Source organism: Leucopleurus acutus (assembly GCF_964270905.1).
Source record: "Leucopleurus acutus genome assembly, chromosome: 7".
NCBI classification, from domain to species: Eukaryota; Metazoa; Chordata; class Mammalia; order Artiodactyla; family Delphinidae; genus Leucopleurus; species Leucopleurus acutus.
In genome coordinates, this window is record NC_139150.1 from 12,410,308 (window position 1) to 12,432,686 (window position 22,379).

The 22,379-nt window shown below is 44.5% G+C and overlaps 1 protein-coding gene across 2 annotated transcripts in view; it reads right to left on the reverse strand.

Moving 5' to 3' along the window:
* Nucleotides 1-256: 256 nt before the first annotated feature.
* The window catches only part of MRRF (mitochondrial ribosome recycling factor), a 55,750-nt gene continuing 33,627 nt past the window's right edge, over nucleotides 257-22,379 (reverse strand). For both annotated transcript variants that reach the window (XM_082842517.1, XM_082842518.1), the window contains exons 6-7: nucleotides 10,216-10,375; nucleotides 257-792 (exon numbers count right to left, since the gene is read on the reverse strand). In XM_082842517.1, coding sequence (XP_082698643.1) covers nucleotides 715-792; nucleotides 10,216-10,375 — 238 coding nt within the window. In that variant the 3' untranslated portion in view covers nucleotides 257-714. The remainder of the gene's footprint in view (nucleotides 793-10,215; nucleotides 10,376-22,379) is intronic.

Consider the following 22,379-nt stretch of genomic DNA (forward strand, 5'->3'; position numbering starts at 1 on the left):
TAACAGGCGTCCTAGGTTGGGGGAAAAAACGAAGACTTCCTCAAGGAAGTGCTGTCCAAGCTGAGAGCCAGGGATGAACAGGACCAGCCACGTGAGGAGTGGGAGAATGGTCCAGGCAGAGAACAGAGCACGCGTGATGACTCAGAGGCCAAAGCGCTGCTCTGGATGCTTACACGTAGGTACTCAGAGATCATTAATTCAGACTGAGTCCATCCTTTCCTTTGCGGTTGTTATTCTTTCCAATCAATTTATTTAGATTTTATTGTTTGGTTAGAAAATGGGCCTCTAGCAAAGGTATCCAGGCACAGGTGAAGGCCCACATGGGCCCAAGCAGAGTTCAAAGGTGGGGACAGGGCCTGACTAATTGTTTGAAAAGGAGGCTACCAAAGTGAGGCGCAGGCAGTGCCAAGCCTGCCAATGGTCCTGACAGCTCGGTGATGTCACAGTCAAGGCAAATGGCCCGAGGAGAGGCCCTCTGTCAGCAACAGAGACTCTCTGAGGGCCACCCAGGCCAGAAGGTCCAGAGCAGATGGGGTGGACAGGGGACAGGAGGAAGGGAATCAACAGTGTCCCACTGGAAGGCTGGGCCTTCCAAGGACTGACAAGTGCATGGGGACAGCCTTCCGTGTGGATGGGGTAGAGAGGTGCCAATGTGCCACCCATGGGACCCACTAGAAACTGGGCTTGGGAGCACTGCTGGCCCCTGGGGGATTTTCATCCAAGGAGTTCTTTGGTTTTCACTGCCAGATGTCTGTCCAGCTCTGCAATTGTGTCGTCGGCCATTTGGCTGATCTGCAGAAACACAAAATGAGACAACCTGATAACTGGGGCTGAGAAGGGGAGGGGAAGAAATATTCCAGAACTATGAAAGGTTATCTGGGAAATAATAATGGTGACAAAAGCTCACATGAATTGCATCCCAGCCAGGCACTCTACTAGAGGACTTTGTATACGTACTCTTAGTGACTCCTAACGGCAAGAAATAGATACCATGAGATGGTATTATCATTCCCATTTCACAGAGGAGGAAACTGAGGCAGTTAAAATCACTTGTTCAGGATACACAGCTAGAACGCAGCAATGACAGACTTTAATCCCAGGTAGTCTGACTGCACAGCCCCAAATAGTTAACTATTATTACAGAGTACAGAGAAGCCAGTCTTATCTGTCCCTTAAGGAACATCTAGAATTTCCTACACCTCAGACACTCTGCTATATAAAGCCCTCATACCAATTAATAAGGAGAATATTAAGATCCCAAGAGACAAGCAGAAAAAAAGTACTGAAAAAAGCTGAAGTACCTCTGGTTAACAAACATGGAAAATTCAATAGACACTGAAGAAGTGCAAATTAAAACAAGACATAATTGAGTTACCATAGTTAACAAAATTTGATGTTGTGGTTTTTAATTATAATATTCAATGCCAGAGCTATGGTGAAATGGATAAACTCACATATCACCGATAGGAATTCAAATTGATGCAAATGTTCTTATTACCATTTTTTAACCCCAAACTCTCTCAACTGGGAAATTACCACATAAATGGAATCCGAGAAAATGTTCTTAAGTTCTATATGCAAAGATATATACCAAAGCTTATAATCATAAATCATAAAATTTAAAATGACAGCACATGTAATTGAATACATACAGCTGTTAAAAAGGGTTAAGACTGTCTATTTCTCATGGAGAGGGTATAAATATAAATAACATTCCAGTATATAGCTCTGAAATGTCTGTTTTATAACAAGCCTGGATTGCTTTTGTAATCAGAGAAAAAGAAATAATGTTTCAAGATATTATTTATAATATCATGGAAACATGCTCATGTTACCCTTGAATTAAAGAAAAAGCAGAATACAAAATGGGTATATACATAGTAGAAATGATGTCAAATATGTTAAAAATACACGTATTTTTTAAACTAAAAGAAAATGTGTCAAAATGTTAATAGTGATTATCTTTTAGTGACGGGAAGACAGGAAATGTATTATTCATGTCGGTATCTGTCACATTTAGCATAAAACTTAGTACATAGCAAGTGCTCAGGACATATTTGCTAAATGAATCATTATTCGTTTTCTGTGCTTTTCTATATTCTCCACATTTTCTGCAATAAACATACACTCCCTCAAAGAATGAAAAACAAAACACAGTACAGAATTTAGTGAGTGTTGCAGCCTCCCTCTCATGTCTAAAGGGACCTCAGGCAGGAAGCCTCAGGCAGGAAGCTTTGAAGGGGGCTGCGTGGTGCCCAGGATCTGTGTGCTCAGCCGCACAGCGGCTGTGTGACATCTTTATTTGCAGACCACAGGCCCTGGCCAGGAACTGGGAAATAAATGCACTGGAAAGGATTTGGAGCAATTGGTTCCAGGCAGGGAGACAGCCAGGTTCTTGCCATAGCAGCAGCTGCACATTTTGTAGTGGGGAGAACAAGGCTTTCCACTGGGGCTGTTGGGCACTCCGGAACAGGACCAGCTTGAAACAGCCGCTTGGGCCTCCTCACTCAGCCGACACAAACCCTTGGCAGGCTTCTTGTGCCCCCACCCTGAGCAGCCGCCTTGCATGGGGTGTGGCGTGGTGCCCAGCAGCACTTCAGCACCTGCAGGGTGGCAGCCTGGGATGGCCAGGAACAAGGGCTGCAAGCCTCCTCTGGAAAAATGGTGTTTGGGGCCAGAGACTGGGACTGGGGGGAGGAAGAGTACCTACAGGAACAATCTGATAACATGCGTCATGGGTTAAAGTCTCAGTGGGGTGACAATGTGCAAGTTCCCACTTTGAGTCTCAGTTTCCTCATCTCTCAAATGGGGATGCTACTCCCTTCCTCAGAAAGTAATTGTGAGGGTTAAACAAAATCATGAATATACAAGTATGTTTAAACTGGTTATTTGCTATGCAAATGTTGCTTGTATTACTCTGATTTTTACTATCACTTTCTGACTTCTTTTCAAATTAATCAATTGATGAAAATATTTACTAACTCTCTGCCATATTATAGGCACAAAGTGCCCTTGGGACAGTCCACCTGCAAGTTCATCTTTTCCATCTTAAAATAACGATGATTAAAAACAACAAGGATACCAACAACAGCATCTATTTACTAGGAGCCCAACACTAGGCTAAAAAAAACTTTACATGCATTATTTCACATAATCCTCAAAATGTATGAAATACTATTATTATCTCCCTTTAATATACTGTGAATATTAATGATTTCACCTGACAGTTGCACAGTAGTTCACACTGTGCAGAAATGTTTTGTCCTCTGTTACTTCATTCAAATCCAACAATGTTACATACCTATACTATAAGGCAGGTGGGGCAGGTATTATCCCCATTTTACAGAGGAGTAGACGAAGGCATAAGATGTTAACTAACCTGCCCAAGATCACATAAAAAGTCAGTGGTATGACTGAGCCAAGAACTCACCTACCCCTGATTGCCAGTTTAATGCTGCTACTCCCTTTGGGGAGCTCACAGAACCTGGCCTAGTCCTTCCTCATTCAAGGGAGGCTGTGCTAGACTCATTAAAACAGTTAATCCCGTTCCCATATTCAAAGCCATAAGGTTGAGAGAGAGAGGAGTAGGATGGCAAAGAGGGCAATTACTGAAGACCGGCAACCATACTGGCTACTTTAAAGTGTGTTGCATCATTTGGTCCTCTTACCAATCCTGTGAGATAGGCATTACTTCTCCCACTTTACAGATGAGGAAACGGGCCCAGAAAGGTGAAGCCGTTTGCTGACCTTAACAGCTGAGAAGTGAAAGAGCTAGAATTCGAATCCAGCCTAGTCTGGCTTCAGAGCAAGAGCCCTTTCCATTACAACATGCTGCCTCATAAAGATGATAACGTCATCATCAACATCATCGTCACTGTCATGGTCATGATCATCATCATCATCACGTTGGCTCCTTATATGTTCAGGAAAATGAAAGGCAGAGACAGAAAAGGGAGACGGGTGAGAGCACACAGTACACCCCTGGGGCAGGCCTGGGTAGCAAAGCTCAGAACGCCCACAGTGCCGGTGGGTGCTGCTCCCACCCACTGCCTCACTCAGTCCAGCCTTCCTGCCTGCCTGCCTGCATAGTCTGCTAGGAGCCCTTCAGCCCCACTAGCACCCAGCTTCACTTCAGAGCGGCTCTGTTTCTCAGAAAAAAGCGGCAGTGAAAGGATCTTGGCCAGATTTACTGGTGGTTTCTGCCAAGTGCTTTAATGTTCAGCAGACCCATTTATAGCAAACTAAAGTGAAGGTGAAACAGCAGGCTGACAGATGTCAGAGTCCCAAGTGGGAAGACCCTGGTCCTTCTTCAGCAGAGCTGGCCTGGGCTGGGGGTTGGGAAGGTTGTAGAGGAGAGGTGAGGATCAGACGTGACTGCAGGAATAGGACCTACAACTGAATCCTTTTATTCTTATATACCAAAGATGAAACACTTTTATAATACAGTTTAAAAAAATCTGACTCAAAAGAATTTTGGAAATTTAAAAAAAAAGAAAATTTCACAAAGAATAAAATTACAATTGTTCATAATCAAAATGACCACCATTAACATTTTAAATAAGCTGCCAACTTTTTCACATACATGATACTTTTTCATTATAAAAATGGATTATAGTGTAACCTACCTTAAAAAAAATACATTCCAAAAGCATTTACTGCATCTGTAAAGTATAACTGTCTATATATAGAGATTCCAGTGAATGGATGTAAAACAAGCTATTTTCCTACTATCAGAAATTTAGACAGTTTCCAGTTTTCTATTATACATAATACATCAATGGACACTGCTGTAGATAAGATTCTTGATAACTTATTTTATTTTTTATTTTTTTGCGGTACGCGCGCCTCTCACTGTTGTGGCCTCTCCCGTTGCGGAGCACAGGCTCCGGACGCGCAGGCTCAGCGGTCATGGCTCACGGGCCCAGCCGCTCCGCAGCATGTGGGATCTTCCCAGACTGGGGCACAAACCCGTGTCCCCTGCATCGGCAGGTGGGCTCTCAACCACTGCGCCACCAGGGAAGCCCTTGATAACTTATTTTAAATAAATCCCTAAGTCAATGAATCAGAAATTGTATGGGTTTTGGCATATACTACATTATCCTCTAGAAAGGTTTATGGATTTATAGAAAGAATACATCTTTTCTGCGGAGTGTGGAAGTAAAAGCAATACTTCTAAGATGAGCAACATTTTAAGTTCACATTAAAAATTCTAGGTTCAAATGTTAGGGATTAGAAAGGCAAAAAATTTTTTAAATATACATATTCTAAACACCCTGCAAGTGATTTAGACAGCACGTATCAAGAACCTTAAAAATGTGCATCCCCTTTATGCCATAATTCCACACATGAGACTCTACCCTAGGGAAGTCATTTCAACAAAGATTTATCTATAAAAATATTCACTGCAACCTTATTTATAACAAAAAATGTTTAAACAAACTAAATGTTCAACAAGAGGGCTTATGAAAGTGAATTATGGTATAACCACAAGAGGGACTATTTTGCAACCATCAGAATGAGGCTGTTTACAAAGACTTCTTTTAAGGAAAAGAAAATGCTAATAGTCAACGCTCAACAGAAGATGAAAAGCTGGATACAAAACTGTACGTAAACTATAAGTTTTCAATCATGTTAAAAACTATGTAGTTAAAAAAGCGGAAGGGGAAGGAGAAACATCCCCAAATGTGGGACTATGGGGTGAATTTTTCTCCATTTTTAAGAACGGTCTTCTGAATTCTCTACATTTTCTACAATGAGCCTACACGGCTCAGAAACAAAGTAAACAAATACATTTAAAAAAACTTTTTGATAAAGCAACAATCAGCAACAATCAGCCCCTGCCTTTTGCTTATTTAAAAAAAATAAATAAAAAATAAAAACAAAAAAAAATCACACCCAAAACTCCAGATCGGTGCCTTCTGTTGGGGAAAAAGAACAAAATGAAGTGTGCAAAAAGACAATTAATATTTACTTTACTCAAGCTTTTCTGTAAGAAGTTAAACAAAATGATCCCCATTTGAAGGCATTACCAAAAATGTTAACATTGTTTCACATATCCCTTCAGTGTGGGATGAAGAAAACACTTATCTGAATGAAAGAATAAGAATGACCATCATTACAGTGGCTTTACTCAGATATGTGGAGGAAAAAAATCCATAAAGGTTAGGCACAAAACAGTAATAGTATTTCCTCCCTCCCTCCCTCCCTCCCTCCCTCCCTCCCTCTTTCCTTCCTTCCTCCCTCCCTCCCTGCCTCCCTCCCTCCCTCCCTCCTTCCTTCCTTCCTCCCTTCCTCCCTCCCTCCCTCCCTCCCTCCCTCCCTCTCTCCCTCCCTCCCTCCTTCCTTCCTTCCTTCCTTCCTCCCTCCCTCCCTCCCTGCCTCCCTCCCTCCCTCCCTCCCTCTTCCCTTCCTTTCTTGGCCACACTACATGGCTTGCAGGATCTTAGTTCCTCAACCAGGGATTGAACCCGAAACCTATAAGTGAAAGTGTCGAGTCCTAACCACGGACCCCCAGGAAGTCCCAACTGAGTATTTTCTCGTGCAAACTTTTAACCATATGACAATAAATAAAGTTATTAAGAACAATGGTAAGAACTAATATTTAAGTGATAATATCTTAAATAATAAAGATTATTGCACTGGATATATCATGTAATATATATAGTATGATCCTTTTTCTTGTAATATTACATATGTGTTTACAGAGATAACTTGAAGGCCTGCAAGAAAATGTTAACAAGGGTAATCTCTGGGTGATGAGATTCCAATTACTTTCTTCTTAATTTTTTTTTTTTTTGTGGCCTCTCCCATTGCGGAGCACAGGTTCCGGACGCGCAGGCCCAGCGGCCATGGCTCACGGGCCTAGCTGCTCCGCGGCATGTGGGATCTTCCCGGACCAGGGCACGAACCCGCGTCCCCTGCATCGACACGCGGACTCTCAACCACTGCGCCCCCAGGGAAGCCCTTAATTTTTTAATATACACTAAACATCTATTAGTTTAGTATAAGAAAAAAACTAATAAAGTTGTTTTCATTTTGGAAAATAATAATAATCAACAGTAATAAGCACGGAATAAAAAATCTAATCTGAAGAGGAAGGTGAAAAGGCAGGTGCTAATGAGTGAAGGCTTTGGGCGAGATCTTTCTCGAGTAGGTTTTATCAAGAGTGCTGGTATAGGGGCTTCCCTAGTGGCGCAGTGGTTAGAAATCCGCCTGCCAATGCAGGGGACACGGGTTTGAGCCCTGGTCCGGGAGGATCCCACAGGCCGCAGAACAACTGAGCCCGTGCGCTACAACTACTGCGCCTGCGCTCTGGGACCCACGAGCCACAACTACTGAAGCCCGCGTGCCTAGAGCCCGTTCTCCACAACTGGAGAGGCCACCCAATGAGAGGCCTGCGCACCGCAACGAACAGGAGCCCCCGCTCGCCGCAGGTAAAGAGAAGCCTGCGCGCAGCAGCGACGACCCAATGCAGCCAAAAATAAAGATAAATAAATTTAAAGAGAAAAAAAAGAGTGCTGGTGTAAAAAAATAATAAACCTAAAAACCCAAAAAACAAAATCAGTGAACAAATCAAACAAAACAACAACAAGCACACAGATAAAGAGAATGGATTTAGTAGTAACCAGAGGGAAGCGGGGTGGGAGGAGGACAAAATGGGTAAAGGGGGTCAACTGTATGGTGATGGGTGGAAACTAAACTTTTGGTGGTGACCACACTGTATTGTGTACAGAAGTCGAAATATAATGTTGCATACATGAAACATATAGTATTATAAATCAATGTTACCTCAATTTTTTTAAAAGTACAAGAAGACAGATTACAAAAAAAAGAAAAAGGAGGTTGCTGGATATCTGATCATTCTTTCTTTTTTCAAGGAGCATGGGCTCTGGTCCCTGAGGCAGATGCCCAGACTTGCTGAGTGAGGAGTGCCTGACAGGCCCCAGAGGTCCACAGGCTCACCACCAGGAAGCAACACAAAGGCCAAGTGTCAACTGCAGCGACGGAATCCCCTGGGAGATAGACAAGGAGCTGCCCCAGCTAGACTCTTCCAAGGCCTGGGCCGTGCTCAGAAAAGGCCGGGCTAGTCTCTGAACCTCTGTGAGCTAAAGCAGGCAAAGAGGAGGGAACAAAGAGGTCAGGAAGGGTGCTCCGAGGGGCTGGTGTCACCTACTCTAATGGTGCTTCTAGCATCCCAGGGCAAGCCTTCAAGGGAGGAATTACGAATCCCTTTGTACAGAGGAAACAGACTCCCAGGAGTCAAGTAACTTCTCCAAGGTTATAAGACATCAAGTGCGGAACCACCTCTTTCTAACACTGGTGCCGTTACAGGGGTATGCTGCAATGCTTCCAGGTCACCACCTTTCCTGTCTGCTTTCGCATATCTGGGAGTTCTTTAAAAATGCACATTCCTAGGCAGACCTACTGAATCAGAAAATGCAGGAGCGGGCCAGGCATCCATCTAAAATTCTCCCCTGGGTGACTGCTGGGCCTGGTCGACGACTGGCATTCGAAGTGCGAGTCTACGGAGAAGGGAGTAGTTAGCCAGTTTACGGCCTCCTGATGAGCCCCTAACGGCTCTCCTAGCCTCCCGCATCTTCCCTTTTTACTCCCCATCCTGCCCACACTCCTGTTCAATCTTCCTAAGATAATGCTTTTATTGTGGACGAGGAGGCTTTGGGAAAGCCCTTTATATTATGCTAAACATTAAAAATTCTATCTCCTCAAGACTGGTAAATTCACCTTCCCATCTTAATTCCACTGGTACCACTCAAGTTCAGGCCACCATCATTTCCTGGTTGGATTTCTGCAACAGCCTCCGGGCCTCCGTTCTTGCCCTTTACCATCCGTTTGCCACCCAGCCACCGCAGTCATCTTTTGAACACAAGTGTGAGGCCCCACTGTCTGAAAAAATAATCGTTCAAGGGAGCTCCTGTTTCAGAATTACCTGGGGAGCATTTTAAAATGCATACCCCTAGGCCCCACCCCAGACTCACTGACTCAGTCTCTGGGAGTGGAGGGGGAGGAGAGGGGAGGATATACATATTTTTATTAGCTCCTCAAGTGACTGGAATGCTGTGATGATAGATTAGATTAGATTATTGTTCAACAAGTATTCACTCCTTCCCCCAGACCTCCATGAACATATATACTTCCCTGCCCCAGTGGTGCTGGGCTTGGCCCGTAAGATCTGCTTGGCCTGTGGGTTGTGACAAGAGCAGGTGCTTAAAATGTACTTGAGGAGCTGGGCTCTTGGCATCTGCCGTTGCCATGAAAAGATGCCCTGGGAAGCTTGTTGACTCCAGAAGATTGGAGAGGTGTACAGCAGACTTGAGCCCCATCCCAGATCTGAAGGCAAGTACGCTGAGCCCAGCCTAGAACAGCTACATCCCAGCTGACCCACGGAAACAAGAATAAGAAATAATGCTTGACATATAAATCACTGAGTTTTGAGGTACTTTGCTACATGGCATTCTTGTGGCCACGGATGACTGATAAAGATGCAGAGCCAATGTGGGAACCTCTGGACGTGTTAAAGTTCAGACTCCTCACTCTGGTATACAAGACCTGCTATGAATTGGCCACTGTGTCTTCTCTGTCCATTCCCAGTGTCATCCCGGGTCCAAGCCTCGGTTATCTAACTGAATGGTGTTCTTTTCCAACACCATACCTTTACATATGCTGTTCGACATTTCCCCCTCGCCTCTCACTATTTCACTCCAGTAGCTCCTTTAAGCCCTGTTGAAGTGCCACTGCTCAGCACACTAAGAACAGTGTCAAGTCCCCAGTTCTCCACACCCAGACAGCCAAGCATAGACAGGAGAGCATCAGAGTAGAGCCTCTGAGATCAGTCTGCTGGCTTTGGATCCCACTGCTGCCAGTTACCAGCAGTGTGACCTTGGGCAAGTTACCTACCTTCTGTGGACCTCAGTTTCCTCACCACCCACCTCACAGCTTTGTAGTGATGAGGATAAATGAAGTGCTGTAAAGCATTCAGCTTAGAGCCTGGAACACAGTGGAAGGTCAGCAGCTACCTCTCCTCCTCCTTATTCCCAGGGTCCAGTGAAGGGCCAGGTCCAGAACAGAGACTCAGCCAATACCGATCACATCAGTGAAAGAACTAGGAGTATTCCATTTTCATTCTCCTCACTTCAGGCATGAACACGTGATCTTCTGGGTCAGATACATAAGCACTACATCTGTTGGCAACAGTACCTGTTTCTCTATGAGCCTAATGGTGTCCTCCGAGGCCTTATCCTTCGATTTCTTCAGCTTATTCATTGCGTTGGTACGAACCCTCCGTAAAGAGTCTTTGGCCTTGTTGGTGTTCTGTTTAGCCAGTTTCACCAGCATTTCCCTGTGCTCCCTGGTTACTCTGATAAAAGACGAAAGAACATTCAACAAAATCATCCCACACGTTAACAGCCAGCCAAGAATTCAACATCATTTTGCCCACTAGCTCAGCAGTTTGTGACTTTACTCTCTGCAGGTGGAGGGTCTTTCACGTTCCTGACACACGTCCATGGGGATGCTCAAGGTCAAGGAGAGTTCCTGGTGAGATAGCTGAGAACAGCCAGTAAGAAGAGTGTTGCTTAAACGCATGAGCCAGGGAGTCTAGGCAGGCCTGAAGTCAAGTCTTGGCCATGCCCCTTACCAGATGCATAGCTGACTTCCCCTCCTCAGAGTTCCCATCTGTACAATGGGGATAGTCAGTACCTGACTTAAATGGGTGGTGTGAAGACTGATTATGCGATGACGCGTGTATATTGTTTAGCACTGACCTTGGCACATTTTAAGTGCTCAATAAGAGGAAGCAACTATTAGCTATAATTTCACCCCTTTGTCTCCAGCTAAAGAAAGCAGTGCTAATGCATGATGATGCTACAGAAATAGCACCATCTCTATACCTCTAAATCACCCAAAACAAATAAGCAGCAACCTTCAGAATCTTAACTATTATTATAGCAAATTACTTGTGAATCACCTCAACACTGACCCAGACACAACATGTGAGAACCACTGCACCAGTTAACTTCCTTAAAGTACCCATGAGAGTGTCTGGCACATTAAAAATGCTTAATGTCAGTTATTTTTACTGTTAATATCCTCATCATAATAACAACAACAAGCACATTGAAGGGCTATTATAAACACCTGCGACAGGCACTTTATAAGTTTTTGTAAGTTGACCCTTACAACAACTGTATGAAGCAGTTATTATTCCTATTTCACATTTAATCATCACAACAAGCCAGCAAAGTAGTCTAGCATGTTCGTCCTGCCTTCATTTCTTGGTCGTGTACGCACTGAGTGCCTACTACCTGTCAGAGTTCTGGTTGCACAGAGTGTGCTACGATGAAGGTGACAGACCTCTGTCCTGTTCTGAGGGAGCTTAGCTAGGGAGAGAGCTAAGTAAACAGACCTTTACAATAGAGCGTGTCTGAGTTTGGGGAGGGGTCAGTTTGGGGAGGGAAGACTTTCCTGAGGAAATAATATCTAAGCATGGTAGTCATTAGGTTTGTTCACTAATATTCTGGTTTTTATTCCTTCCAGTGGGAATGCACTTCCCCATCCCCTCTGAAGTTCGGTGTGGCTGTGCGACTTGCTCTGGCCAGTGAGATATGAGCAGAATGGGTGTCGCCTCAGGGCAGAAGGTTTATAAGCCAGCGTGCACTGCACCACATTTGTTTCTGTTGGCTGCAGTGCAAGTTGGGAGGGAGCTTCCATCAGCTTAGGCCCCAGAGAGACTATGATGAACAGTGCCCCATGCATCATGAGCAAGAAATAAATTTCTGTTATTTTAGCCATGGAGATTTGGGGGTTGCTTGTTACTAGAGCACTGCCCATCCTATCCTGACTAATACAGCACAAGGATCTAAAGAATGAGGGCAAAGTTGCCAATACAGGTAGGGATCTCCAGGAGGAAGAAAGAGCATTGTACAAAGGCTTTAAGTTACAACGAGATCATGTTCATGTGAGGAACTGACTGGAGCACAGATAACAGAGAAGGGAGTAACAAGGAAAGAGGCTGGAGAGCTGTATCACAGAGGGTCCTGTAAGATCATGAACTCCATTTCATGGGTGAAGAAAATAAGGTCCAAAGAAGTTTGGTTATCTTACACAAAGTCAAACCTAGGCTGGCCTGTCTCAAAAGCCAATGCTCTTAGTATGAAAAAATTCCTCTGCCTCCTGGGTCCTGAATTGCAGATCACTGGCATGTGATTCTTGATCCTCAAATCTACGTGGTTTCGGTTTAGTAAGGATAATCCCAAGTTCTGGGTATATGTTCCGTGCGAAACAGTGGCAAACAGGTGTTAAAGATTTAGTGGCATTTACCTGGTATTTTTTTCCTGACAGGATGAGAAAAAAAATTAAAGAATTTTGAGAAAGAATAAGCTCTGAGGACAAAGTGGACAACTATGTGATAAATAAATCCTTCTGGATCCAGCTATTTGAATTCTCAAAATTCTTAAAAACATTCTCAAAATAAAAATAATCCTGATGACTACCATTACGGAGCCCCTCAATGCCAGATGAGTACTTTACCTCGCTGAACCTCACAACTTATCAAACTAGATTCTAAAACCCCCATTTTCCAATGAGGAAATTGAGGTACACAGATGGGCTTGAGTGACAGAACTGGGATTCAAATCCAGAATTTTGTAGCCTGTATTCTTCCCACTACTCCATGCTGCCTACCCCTTGCAATCTATTTCAAATAAATTATGTGCTGCTGCCGTAACTTCTGCTTCCAGGCACAAAGCTTTTTTCAAAGTCAGTAATATGAATCTTGGGACTGAAAAGGACAAAACCACCATGTCAGGAGTTTAGGGATTTGGATCAGATCTTGTTACTTTTATGGTTTTTAATTCATTGAACAAAAATCATGCTGACATGTTTAGGTCTCTTTTTTGTTCTGCCAAAGCATATGTCAGTATAAGGAAGGAACAGGAAAATTAAAACTTGATCCACTGATTCAAAAAACTTAATCCTGCTGAAATACTAGGAGGGGCAGAAAATAAATGCATCTAAGTCTGTAAGAAACCTTTTAACTTCTCTACAGAGAAGTATTTCAGTCTTATATTTCATATGTAACTTGAAATAGGTAGCCTGCTTTTTAGACAATCTTTAATAAAATAAAAAAATTATCTAACCAACTTCTTTTTCACTACATTGTTATATTTAACATGGAGAAAAAAAAAATCACACATTCAAAAATACATAAACTGGGACTCAAAAAACCCTTAAGAATAAATGGCTATATAAAGAAAACAAATTCATAATATATGTAATTTGGCCTTAATAAAGTGTATTTTTTATATCTATTAATGTAAATGTGACCTTACTACACTATTAACACCAGTTTCCATATATAATAGTATTCAGTTATTGACACTGACAAAAATATTTCAGTTTCAGGATGCAGATACAGAGGTAATATTCTAAGGAAATGGAGAGGGGAGTGCAGTGGCGGGGGGCGGGGGCGGGGGGCGGAGGAGGGGGAGGGGACACCAGGCACAGGAAGGGCTGAGAAGAAGAGAGGCGTCTCTGCATGGTGGTTCCGGGTGTTGAGCTGAAGGTATCCAAATTACAAGATCAGAAGCAGTCAGGATGATGGAAAGGCACTGGTTCTGAAGTCAAGACAGACATTTTATTCCTGCATCTATCACTCAGAAGCTGACTCTCCTTGGGCAAGCTAATTAATCTCTCTCAGCCCCAGTTTCTTCATCTCTAAAATGAAGATAATAAAAACACCTTACAGGGTGATTGGGAGATGCACACACAACATTATATAAAGTACCAACAATAAAGATAGCAGCATATAGTAGCCTTGAATAAATCTGATCGTGTTTATGAATGTTTTAATCAAACACACTTAATTACTTCCTCATGAAACAACGAAGGCACATCTGTTTTAGAAAAGAAACATACTATATTATGGAAATATTTTAATTCCTTTCCAAACCAGTGATTAATACATCTGATCGTCTCCATCTCGCATTCACGGGGTTCTGTGAGTACAGGCTAGCTGTATTCCAGGCTCTGGGCTCAGCCGGTTGGTTCTGAGCACCGGCTCTGCACTTGGCATGCATTCACTCATCAAGCACTGGCTGAGGCCCCGGGGTTCCCTGCCAGATCCCAGGCTGGGCTGAGGAGCACCAGAGACGAGGCGGGCCTGGTCCAACTTCTCCAGAGGCTCAGTCCAGCAGGGTAGACAAACTTGTCAACCTCTACTTAGGAAGAGCACGACTGCTGCTAGGACGGATGGACAGGCCTTCTGCAGGAGGAGCATGCAGAGAGTACAGCTCATTCTGTCTCAAGGTTTGGCAAATGCCCCAGAGACGCACAGTAACTCATCAGCTGCAGAAGAAAGGAAAGGGCACTCCAGGCAGAAGCACAGTGGGAGATGTAACGGCAGGAAGGCATGAGCCTGAAAGAGGTGCATCAGGGTCAAATTTGTTCTGTGGACCTGGAGTTTTCAAATTCTTCTTTAGCCACAAAACCCTGGCTTCAAAGAAAAGCAAGGCAGAGGCCCCATTTATAAAATGGATAAAAAGCTCTTTCCGTTAATGAGGGGAAGGGCACTAGGGGAGGGGATGGTACTCCATCCTACCCTGCTGCCCCTCCACTTCTGCACCTGCCACTTACTGGCTGAGTGACCTTAAGCAAGCGATTTAAACTCTCTGCGCCTTGGTCCTTTCATCTGGAAACAGAAATTGAAAATAAACAAACAAAACCCCCGGCATCCACCTTTCAGAGACCTTGTGAGGATTAGGTGAGATGATATATGGAAAGTACACAGTACAAAGCCTGATAGAAACAATCAGAAAATGTAAGCTGCCTTTGCTGCTATTGTTGTTTATGTTTTGGCAACTATGGAGGCATCTTCAAATAATGAACAGTTTATTCATGGAAGTTTTTATCAACAGAGAGATGACAGGGCAAACAATCTGTGCTCCAGCAAGATGACTTTTTGAGATCTGACTAGTAATTTAGCATCTTGTGTACATTTAAAAATCCAAATGTTCCCAGCATATAGCCATGAATTTTTCTCTTTCTGGTATTAATTCATTCACTTGGTTTGCAGTTTCATTCAGCAGCTATTTACTGGGCACCTATTGCATTCCAGCCACTATGTCAGAGTGGGTTTACAGTCTGGCATGGAAGGCAGTCATAAAACACATGCACAATTAATCAATAAGTTACAGTGGTACGAAGCATAATAAAGACATGTTGAGCTCTATGAAAATAAGCAGGGGAAAGGAGGCTGAGCAAGCTCTCCTGTGGGACTCCAGAAGAAAGTGTGAATATATTTAAGTTAAGGGATATTCAAGTTAAGATGAAGAAGAGTGGAGAAGCTAGGGAAGATCATTCCCACTAGAAGGAATGGCCCGTGTAAAACAAAGGCCTTTTTCCAGGTAAAGTTCTGGGGGAACTGAAGAAAGGCAGTGTGGCTGCAGCACAGAAAGCAGAGAAAGACTGTGCCCAGTGAGGAGGCCGGCAGGGCTGGCAAGGGCGAGACTAGTACGCAGGCCCTTCAATGCCGTATTCAGGCTTAGTAGATCCACTGATGGATGAATGGACACATAAATGGGGTAGGTACACACAGCAGACTACGATTCCGCCTAAAAAGGCAGGAAGTTCTGGTACACGCTACACCATGGATAGACCTTGAAAAGGTTATGCTAAGTGAAATAAGCTAGAATCAAAAGGACAAATATTATAGGATTCTGCTTATGTGACGTACCTGGTACAGTCAAATTCATGGAGACAGAAAGTAAAATAGCGATTATCCCGGACCTGGGGGATCGGGGAATGGGAAGTTGTTGTTTAATGGCTACAGAGTTACTGTTTTGCAAGACGAAAAGAGTTCTGGAGATTGGCTGCACAACAATGTGAATGTACTTAATACCACTGAACTGTACACTTAAAAATAACTGAGGGCGCAGTTATTCCCTGGTGGCGCAGTGGTTGAGAGTCCACCTGCCGATGCAGGGGACATGGGTTTGTGCCCCAGTCCGGGAAGATCCCACATGCCGCGGAGCGGCTGGGCCCGAGAGTCACGGCCGCTGAGCCTGCGTGTCCGGAGCCTGTGCTCCGCAACGGGAGAGGCCACAACAGTGAGAGGCCCGCGTACCGAAAAAAAAACAAAAACAAAAACAAAAATAACTGAAATGGTAGATTTTTTTTTTGAAATGGTAGATTTTTAATGTATATCTCACCACAATAAAAAGAAAAGAAGGAGAGAAAAAGACTTAGTAGATTGTTTCTAAGAACAACATGGAATATCACAGATGTCTGAGTGAGGCAGAGGAAACATGATCAGACTTGTATTTTGTGCAGAAACCAATGTCCAAACCAGATCTAAGGATATGGCGAAAGTCTGCCCAGAAGCCTCTAGGCCCGCAGATGGGGAGCTCAGGGCCTAGCCTGTAGTGGCTTCTCGGCTGGATGATGAAGACAGTAGCCTTTTCCGCCAGGGTCAGAGAGCCTCCCCGCATAAGGCAGGGGTTTTGGCTGAGCTGGGAGGGTCACACTTTGTTTGTACAAACTCCATCAGGTGAGTCTTCCAGTAACATCCTGGATGGGGGCTTCCTGAAAAATTCCTTGAGCACGTTCCCATGAACAATAAGCCAAGGGGCATGCCCCTCTGGTAACTCACAAAGCAGAGAGTCCCCCCAACTGAAATGATACTTCCTATGGTTTCAACGAGAACGGGACATGTGCAAAGCCATTCACCAGGTGTACATCAGAGGAAGCTACGCTCAGCGTGGCAACTGCAGTTTAGACCAGTCACTGGGCTGGCCAAAAAGTTTGGTTGGGTTTTCGTTAACATCTTACAGAAAAACCCAAACGAACTTTTTGGCCTGCCCAATATAATATGTCAGACTTCAAAAGGATCTTTGGTCACTTAAAGGGGACTTAAAAAGGTAGAAAGGACACATGTTAGAGCCACGAAGACCTAAGCTGGCATCTCTGCTCTGCCACTTCAGACCCGTGAGCGCGCTGTTCAACGTCTTCTGACTCAGTCTCCTCGTGTGTAAAATAGAAGAATATCACCAAGAGGGTGGAAGCAAGGATTCAATGAAATGATGGTGGCAAGGGCTCGGCACGTGGCCAGTGTGTATGCACTGCAGCAGCCCAATACGGGGTGGCCGCTTTCCTTACTACAGAATCTCCAAGGCTGGGGGACGACAGGATGCGAGCGTTCGGGGAGAAGGCAGTCAAAAAGGATTCAGTCACTAGGAACTTAGGCTACTGAGTGGCTGGTGGGCAGCGAGGGGCAGAACGGGAAGAGCGAGGGCGGGCATGGGGGCCACGGGAGGCAGGAGGCTGAGGGAGAAGGGTGCCCCACTTCCAGGGAACAAACAGCCTGTGGAAGCACATCTCTGACAGCTCCACCAAGAGAAAGCCTGCTGCCCGCCTCCGCAATGGGCTGCTGGGAGACTCCCCACCAACAGCGCATCGGCCTGCAATCAGCAGCAGACACATGCCCTGCTTTATTGTTTGATGGTGGGCGCTGCCCAATGCCTTGGGGCCGCTGGCCCCGAAGGAAATGTTTTTGTTTGTGTAGCCCAGCCAGACTTCCTATGCTCCTAGGGACACAATTCTCCCTCCCCTCTTTCCTCACCAGCCCCCGATCCCACCCTACCCCCCCCCCCAGCTCACCAGCCTGTCTTACATGTCTCATAAAGACACGAGATGTCCTTCTAGCCCAAAGGAAATCACACACACACTTTGGAAGGACTTCTACCATCAGCAGTACCTTCGGTTTTCTCTGGGGACACAAGTGGGCACCTGCTTTCAAAGGCCTGTCCTGTGACTGAGGCCTGGCTAAACCAGACATGCCATCGAAATACAGCCCAGCATGATGGAAAGAGAGACGAGGTTGAGGTCAGGGGTCACAGCTCCACATTCCCAGCTGGGTGACCTTGATGAAGTCACTCACGTTCTCCTTCCCTGTCACCACAGAAGGCTGGAAACTCAAGTCCAGGGATATGTGGAGGTAACTCTTACCTCAGCTCTCGTGTACAGGACAAAGAGCACAGGTTTGGCGGTCAAGGTAGACTTGACTTCCACTCCCAGCTCTGCCACTTAGAGGCTGGGTAACTGTGGACAATTAACTTTTCCTCCCTAGATCACAAAGAAGGGTGTTTACTGAAGTGTTTAGGAGAACAGTCTCTGAAGCTAGACTGCCAGGGTTTGAGGCCCAGATCTATCATTGCTTAGACGTATGGCCCTGGGCAAGTACTTTTGCCTCTATGCCTCAGTGTTCCCATCTGTCAAATGTGTATAACACCACTAAGTTAATGGGACTGTTGTAAGGATTAAAAGAGTTACTAAATGTGCCGGTCATGGTGACCTGCTCAAGAAACACTATCTGTTATTGTTTGCTCACCTGTAAATGGGGGTGGGGGGAGTAATAAAAATGTTACCTTTCTTCTTCCACAGTTAGTGTTAACAGCGAATGACAGATGATGGTTAAAGAATTCTGCATGTGTAGGTACTGACTATTTTAAAAGCTGTCAATCAGATCAGTAATAAAAATAATAGTGAAGTCTCCCACTAGAGAGAGAGAGCAGAGCAGAGTGGCTACAGGCCCAGGCTCTGAGAAAGACGCCTGTCCTTCCCCTTACTAACCGTGTAACACTGGGCACAAAGAACTCCCCTCCCCTGTGACTCAGCGTCTTCATCTGTAAATAGGGGTAATGACATACCTACCTCAAAAGATTGTTATGAATATAGCAGTTAGGATACAAATAGCAGCTGGAGCAGCAGTGGGCACACTGACTGCATTACTGTCCTTACTACGCGCTAGCTGTTTCAGGGTCTAGGGATACAGCAATGAACCAAACTGACGACGCTCCACCTACTCACATTCTTTTTTTTTGTTTCACAAACACACACTGTATTTTATTTTAACAAGAGATAAATAAACTGGCCTAGTCACATTCTAGTGAAGGAGAGAAAGAGTACACGTAAGTCTATAAACCGACACGTAAGTGCTATGAAGAAAATAAAGCAAGATAGGGAGAGAAGGAGGAAACATTATGATCGCAGCAAGGACCCACGGATAACTGCCTAGTCCTCTAGCCCCAGTGCCATCTGCTCCCCTTCAATCAGAAGAACAATGACTAACATTTGCAGAGCTGTTCCCACATGCCAAGCTCTGAGATGATGCACACTTTGTGCATTAGCTGAGTGAACCTTCACATCATTCCTATGACATTAGTGGTCTTATTACCTGGTGTTTGCAGATTAGGAAAGGGAGGCTCAGACAGATCAAGTAACCTGCCCAAGGCCACACAAGCTCCTGGTAGACCTGGGATCTGAGCCCAGTGCAGCCTGATTCGTGAATTCCAGGTCTCCCTGCTGGTGCTAGACAAATCTAAGCAGCTAATCTTACTAGCTGCAGTGGCGTGGAGAGCACTGCTCGTTCACTAAGGCCTGCTTAGACACATAGTTCACTGCTACTCCGCCGGCTCCCCTACAAGTCTAAGCACAGTGGGGAGAAAGGAGAAAGCGAGTCCCTACAGGTGGGCAGTAGAACAGTGAGCTGATCTCCAGCGGCCAACTGCCAGGTTCTGTAAGTAGGTGCAGGACACAAAGGGTGACAACAGAAGAGGGGCGGGGGGAGGAGGAGTCTGTCCTTTTGGGCGCAGCTTCTGCACAGGTGTTGATGGCAACTTTCTCCGCAGCCCACGCTCCGCTCTTGCTTCCTGATTGCACTTTCTTGTGTGCTTCAAACAGAACATCTGTGCAGGGAGGGGGCCCCCATTCCACACACTTGGGACCTGAATAGTAGGAAGCTCTCCTAAAAAGCCACAGGCTGGGTGAAGAGAAAGCAGCCATCCTAAAACTGCAGGGAGGCTCGCCAGGCTTGGAAGTCGAGAGAAACAACGTACCGTGCTGGAAGTCCTCCAGCAGAATGAATGAATGAACGGCCCTGGAAAGCAGCGATGGCGAACAGGCAGCGGGCATGAAAAGGGCTGGAAAAGCAGCTACAGTTGCTCAAATGCAGTTGGTGGCTGCCCCAGCCCAAATGAGGTCATTAGGCGGTCTCCTCTGATTTCTTTTTCTTTCACCATCACTAAAGGTTTATATGTATGCGACTTATGGAAGAAAAGGGTATTATCAATATTTCCTAGAATGTGCACCTTATACACACTATCCCTGGTACGAGATCCACAAAGCAATACAGCAGCTAGACAGAGAGGCCACCGAGCTAGAGGGAGGGAGGTTCCAGGTCAGCAGCCTGTAAAGCAATGTGATAGTGTGGCAGGAACATGGGCTTTGGAAACAGATTCAATTTGAATAATGATTCCTCTGCTTACTAATCTGTGACTCTGAACAAAGTACTTAACTTTCTGAACCCCAGTTTCCTCATCTGTATTATACCCATCTCAAAACAGTACTTTTCTGCAGGCACAAAAACAATGAGATCGTCATGAAAAGATGTACAGAAGATTCTGTTAAGGCAAAAAAAGCAAGTTGTGGCACTGCAGATACTTAATCCCGTTTATGTAAACTAAATATGTAGGGGTGTGTGTGTGTGTGTGTGTGTGTGTGTGTGTGTGTGTGTGTGTGTGTGTGTGGTGTGTGTATGTGTGTGTATGCATCTTGTCAAATCTGGAAGGATATATATTAAACTTACCAACAGTTACTTCTGGGAAGAATATTTGGGGAACAATAAAATAACTTTTTATTTTTCTGTAGGATTTGAATTTTTGCAATAAATGTGTATTATTTTTATAATTAAAGAGATGAAAATCATATATCTGATAAGAGTCTAGTATCCAGAACATATAAAGATCTCCTACACCTCGACAACAAAAGTACAAACAACCCAATTTAAAAACTGCGTGAAGGACTTGAATAGACGTTTTTCTAAAGATGTACAAGTGGCAAACAAGCACACGAAAAGATACTCAACATCATTAACATTAGGGAAATGCAAGTCAAAACTACAATGAGATACCACTTCATACCCACTAGCATGGTAATAATAATAACAATAACAGTAACAACAATAAGTACTGGCAAGGAGATGGGGAAATTAGAATCCTTAAATATTACTGGTAGGAATGTAAAATGTGTGGTCCCTGTGAAAAAGTTTGGCAGATCCTCAGAAAGTCAGACTTATCACATGACCCAGCAATTCCACTTGTATGTCTATACCCAAGAGAACCGAAAGCATGTTCACAGCAGCATTATACGTAATAGCCAAAAAGTGGAAACACGTCAAATATTCATCAGCTTATGAAAGGATAAAGAAAATGTGGCATATCCACACAATGCAATATTATGTGGCAATAAAAAAGAATGAGGTACTGATACAGGCTACAACATGGATGATCCTTGAAAATATTATGCTAAGTGAAAAAAGCCAGTCACAAAAGACCACATACTGTGTGATTCCATTCATATGAAGTGTTAATAGGGAAATCTATAGAGACAGAAAGCAGACTAGTAGTTGCCTCGAGCAATCCCTAGGAGGGTGACTTGGGGTGAAGTGCGGAGTGACTGCTAGTAGGTTCAGGATGTCTTTGTGGGGTGATGAAAAATGTCCTAAAACTGAACGTGGTGATGGTTGCACAACTCTGAATATACTAAAACCCTTTGTATTATACACTTTAAATGGGTGAATTATATCTCAATAAAGCTACTGAAAGATGCCATATGCCCATCTGGTTCTCGTCATTGAACAGTACTTGAGTACTTGTCTCCTAGGTGGAAAGCTTGATGGCAGGCAGCATGCCTCCATCTTCTCACCTGTGGGATGGCAGTGACTGCTTCCCCATAACAGTTAACAATCACCATGCAGAAGAGGTCATGGGAACACTCAGCAACAACAGTTAACTTGATAAGGAAGACTTTAAAAATAACACTATTTCTCATTCAGTGAATTTCTTTCCTTTCTTCACTGGTATCAGACCTGCATCGCGGTCTAAAGGCTCTCCTTGTCTACTGCCGCCCCCTCTCCCCTTTATCCTCCACAAGAGTTTCTCCCAATAACTTCAGAAAAGCAAATATTGCTACTACCGCATTTTACAGATGAGGAAACCGAGACTCAGAGCGTTGAAGTAACTAGCCTAAGGTCACACAACTCATTTCATTGGTTCTCTTATTCAAGTTGTTCTGACTGTAAGCCTGGCTCCTCCAGGTGTCAATTCCAGCTCTCCCTGGCTGCACAGCAGCTACCCCTCCCTGTTTAAGTCAGCCTGGGGACCCTACACCCTGCCGTACCAGCTGCTCGCCCTAGAAAAACCTGGTCATCATCCATGAGAGACCATACATCAGCCTGTGCTACGAAAATACACCTGTGAAAGAGAATCCAACCTAGGACAACCACAACCCAGGGCTTTTAACTGTAATCT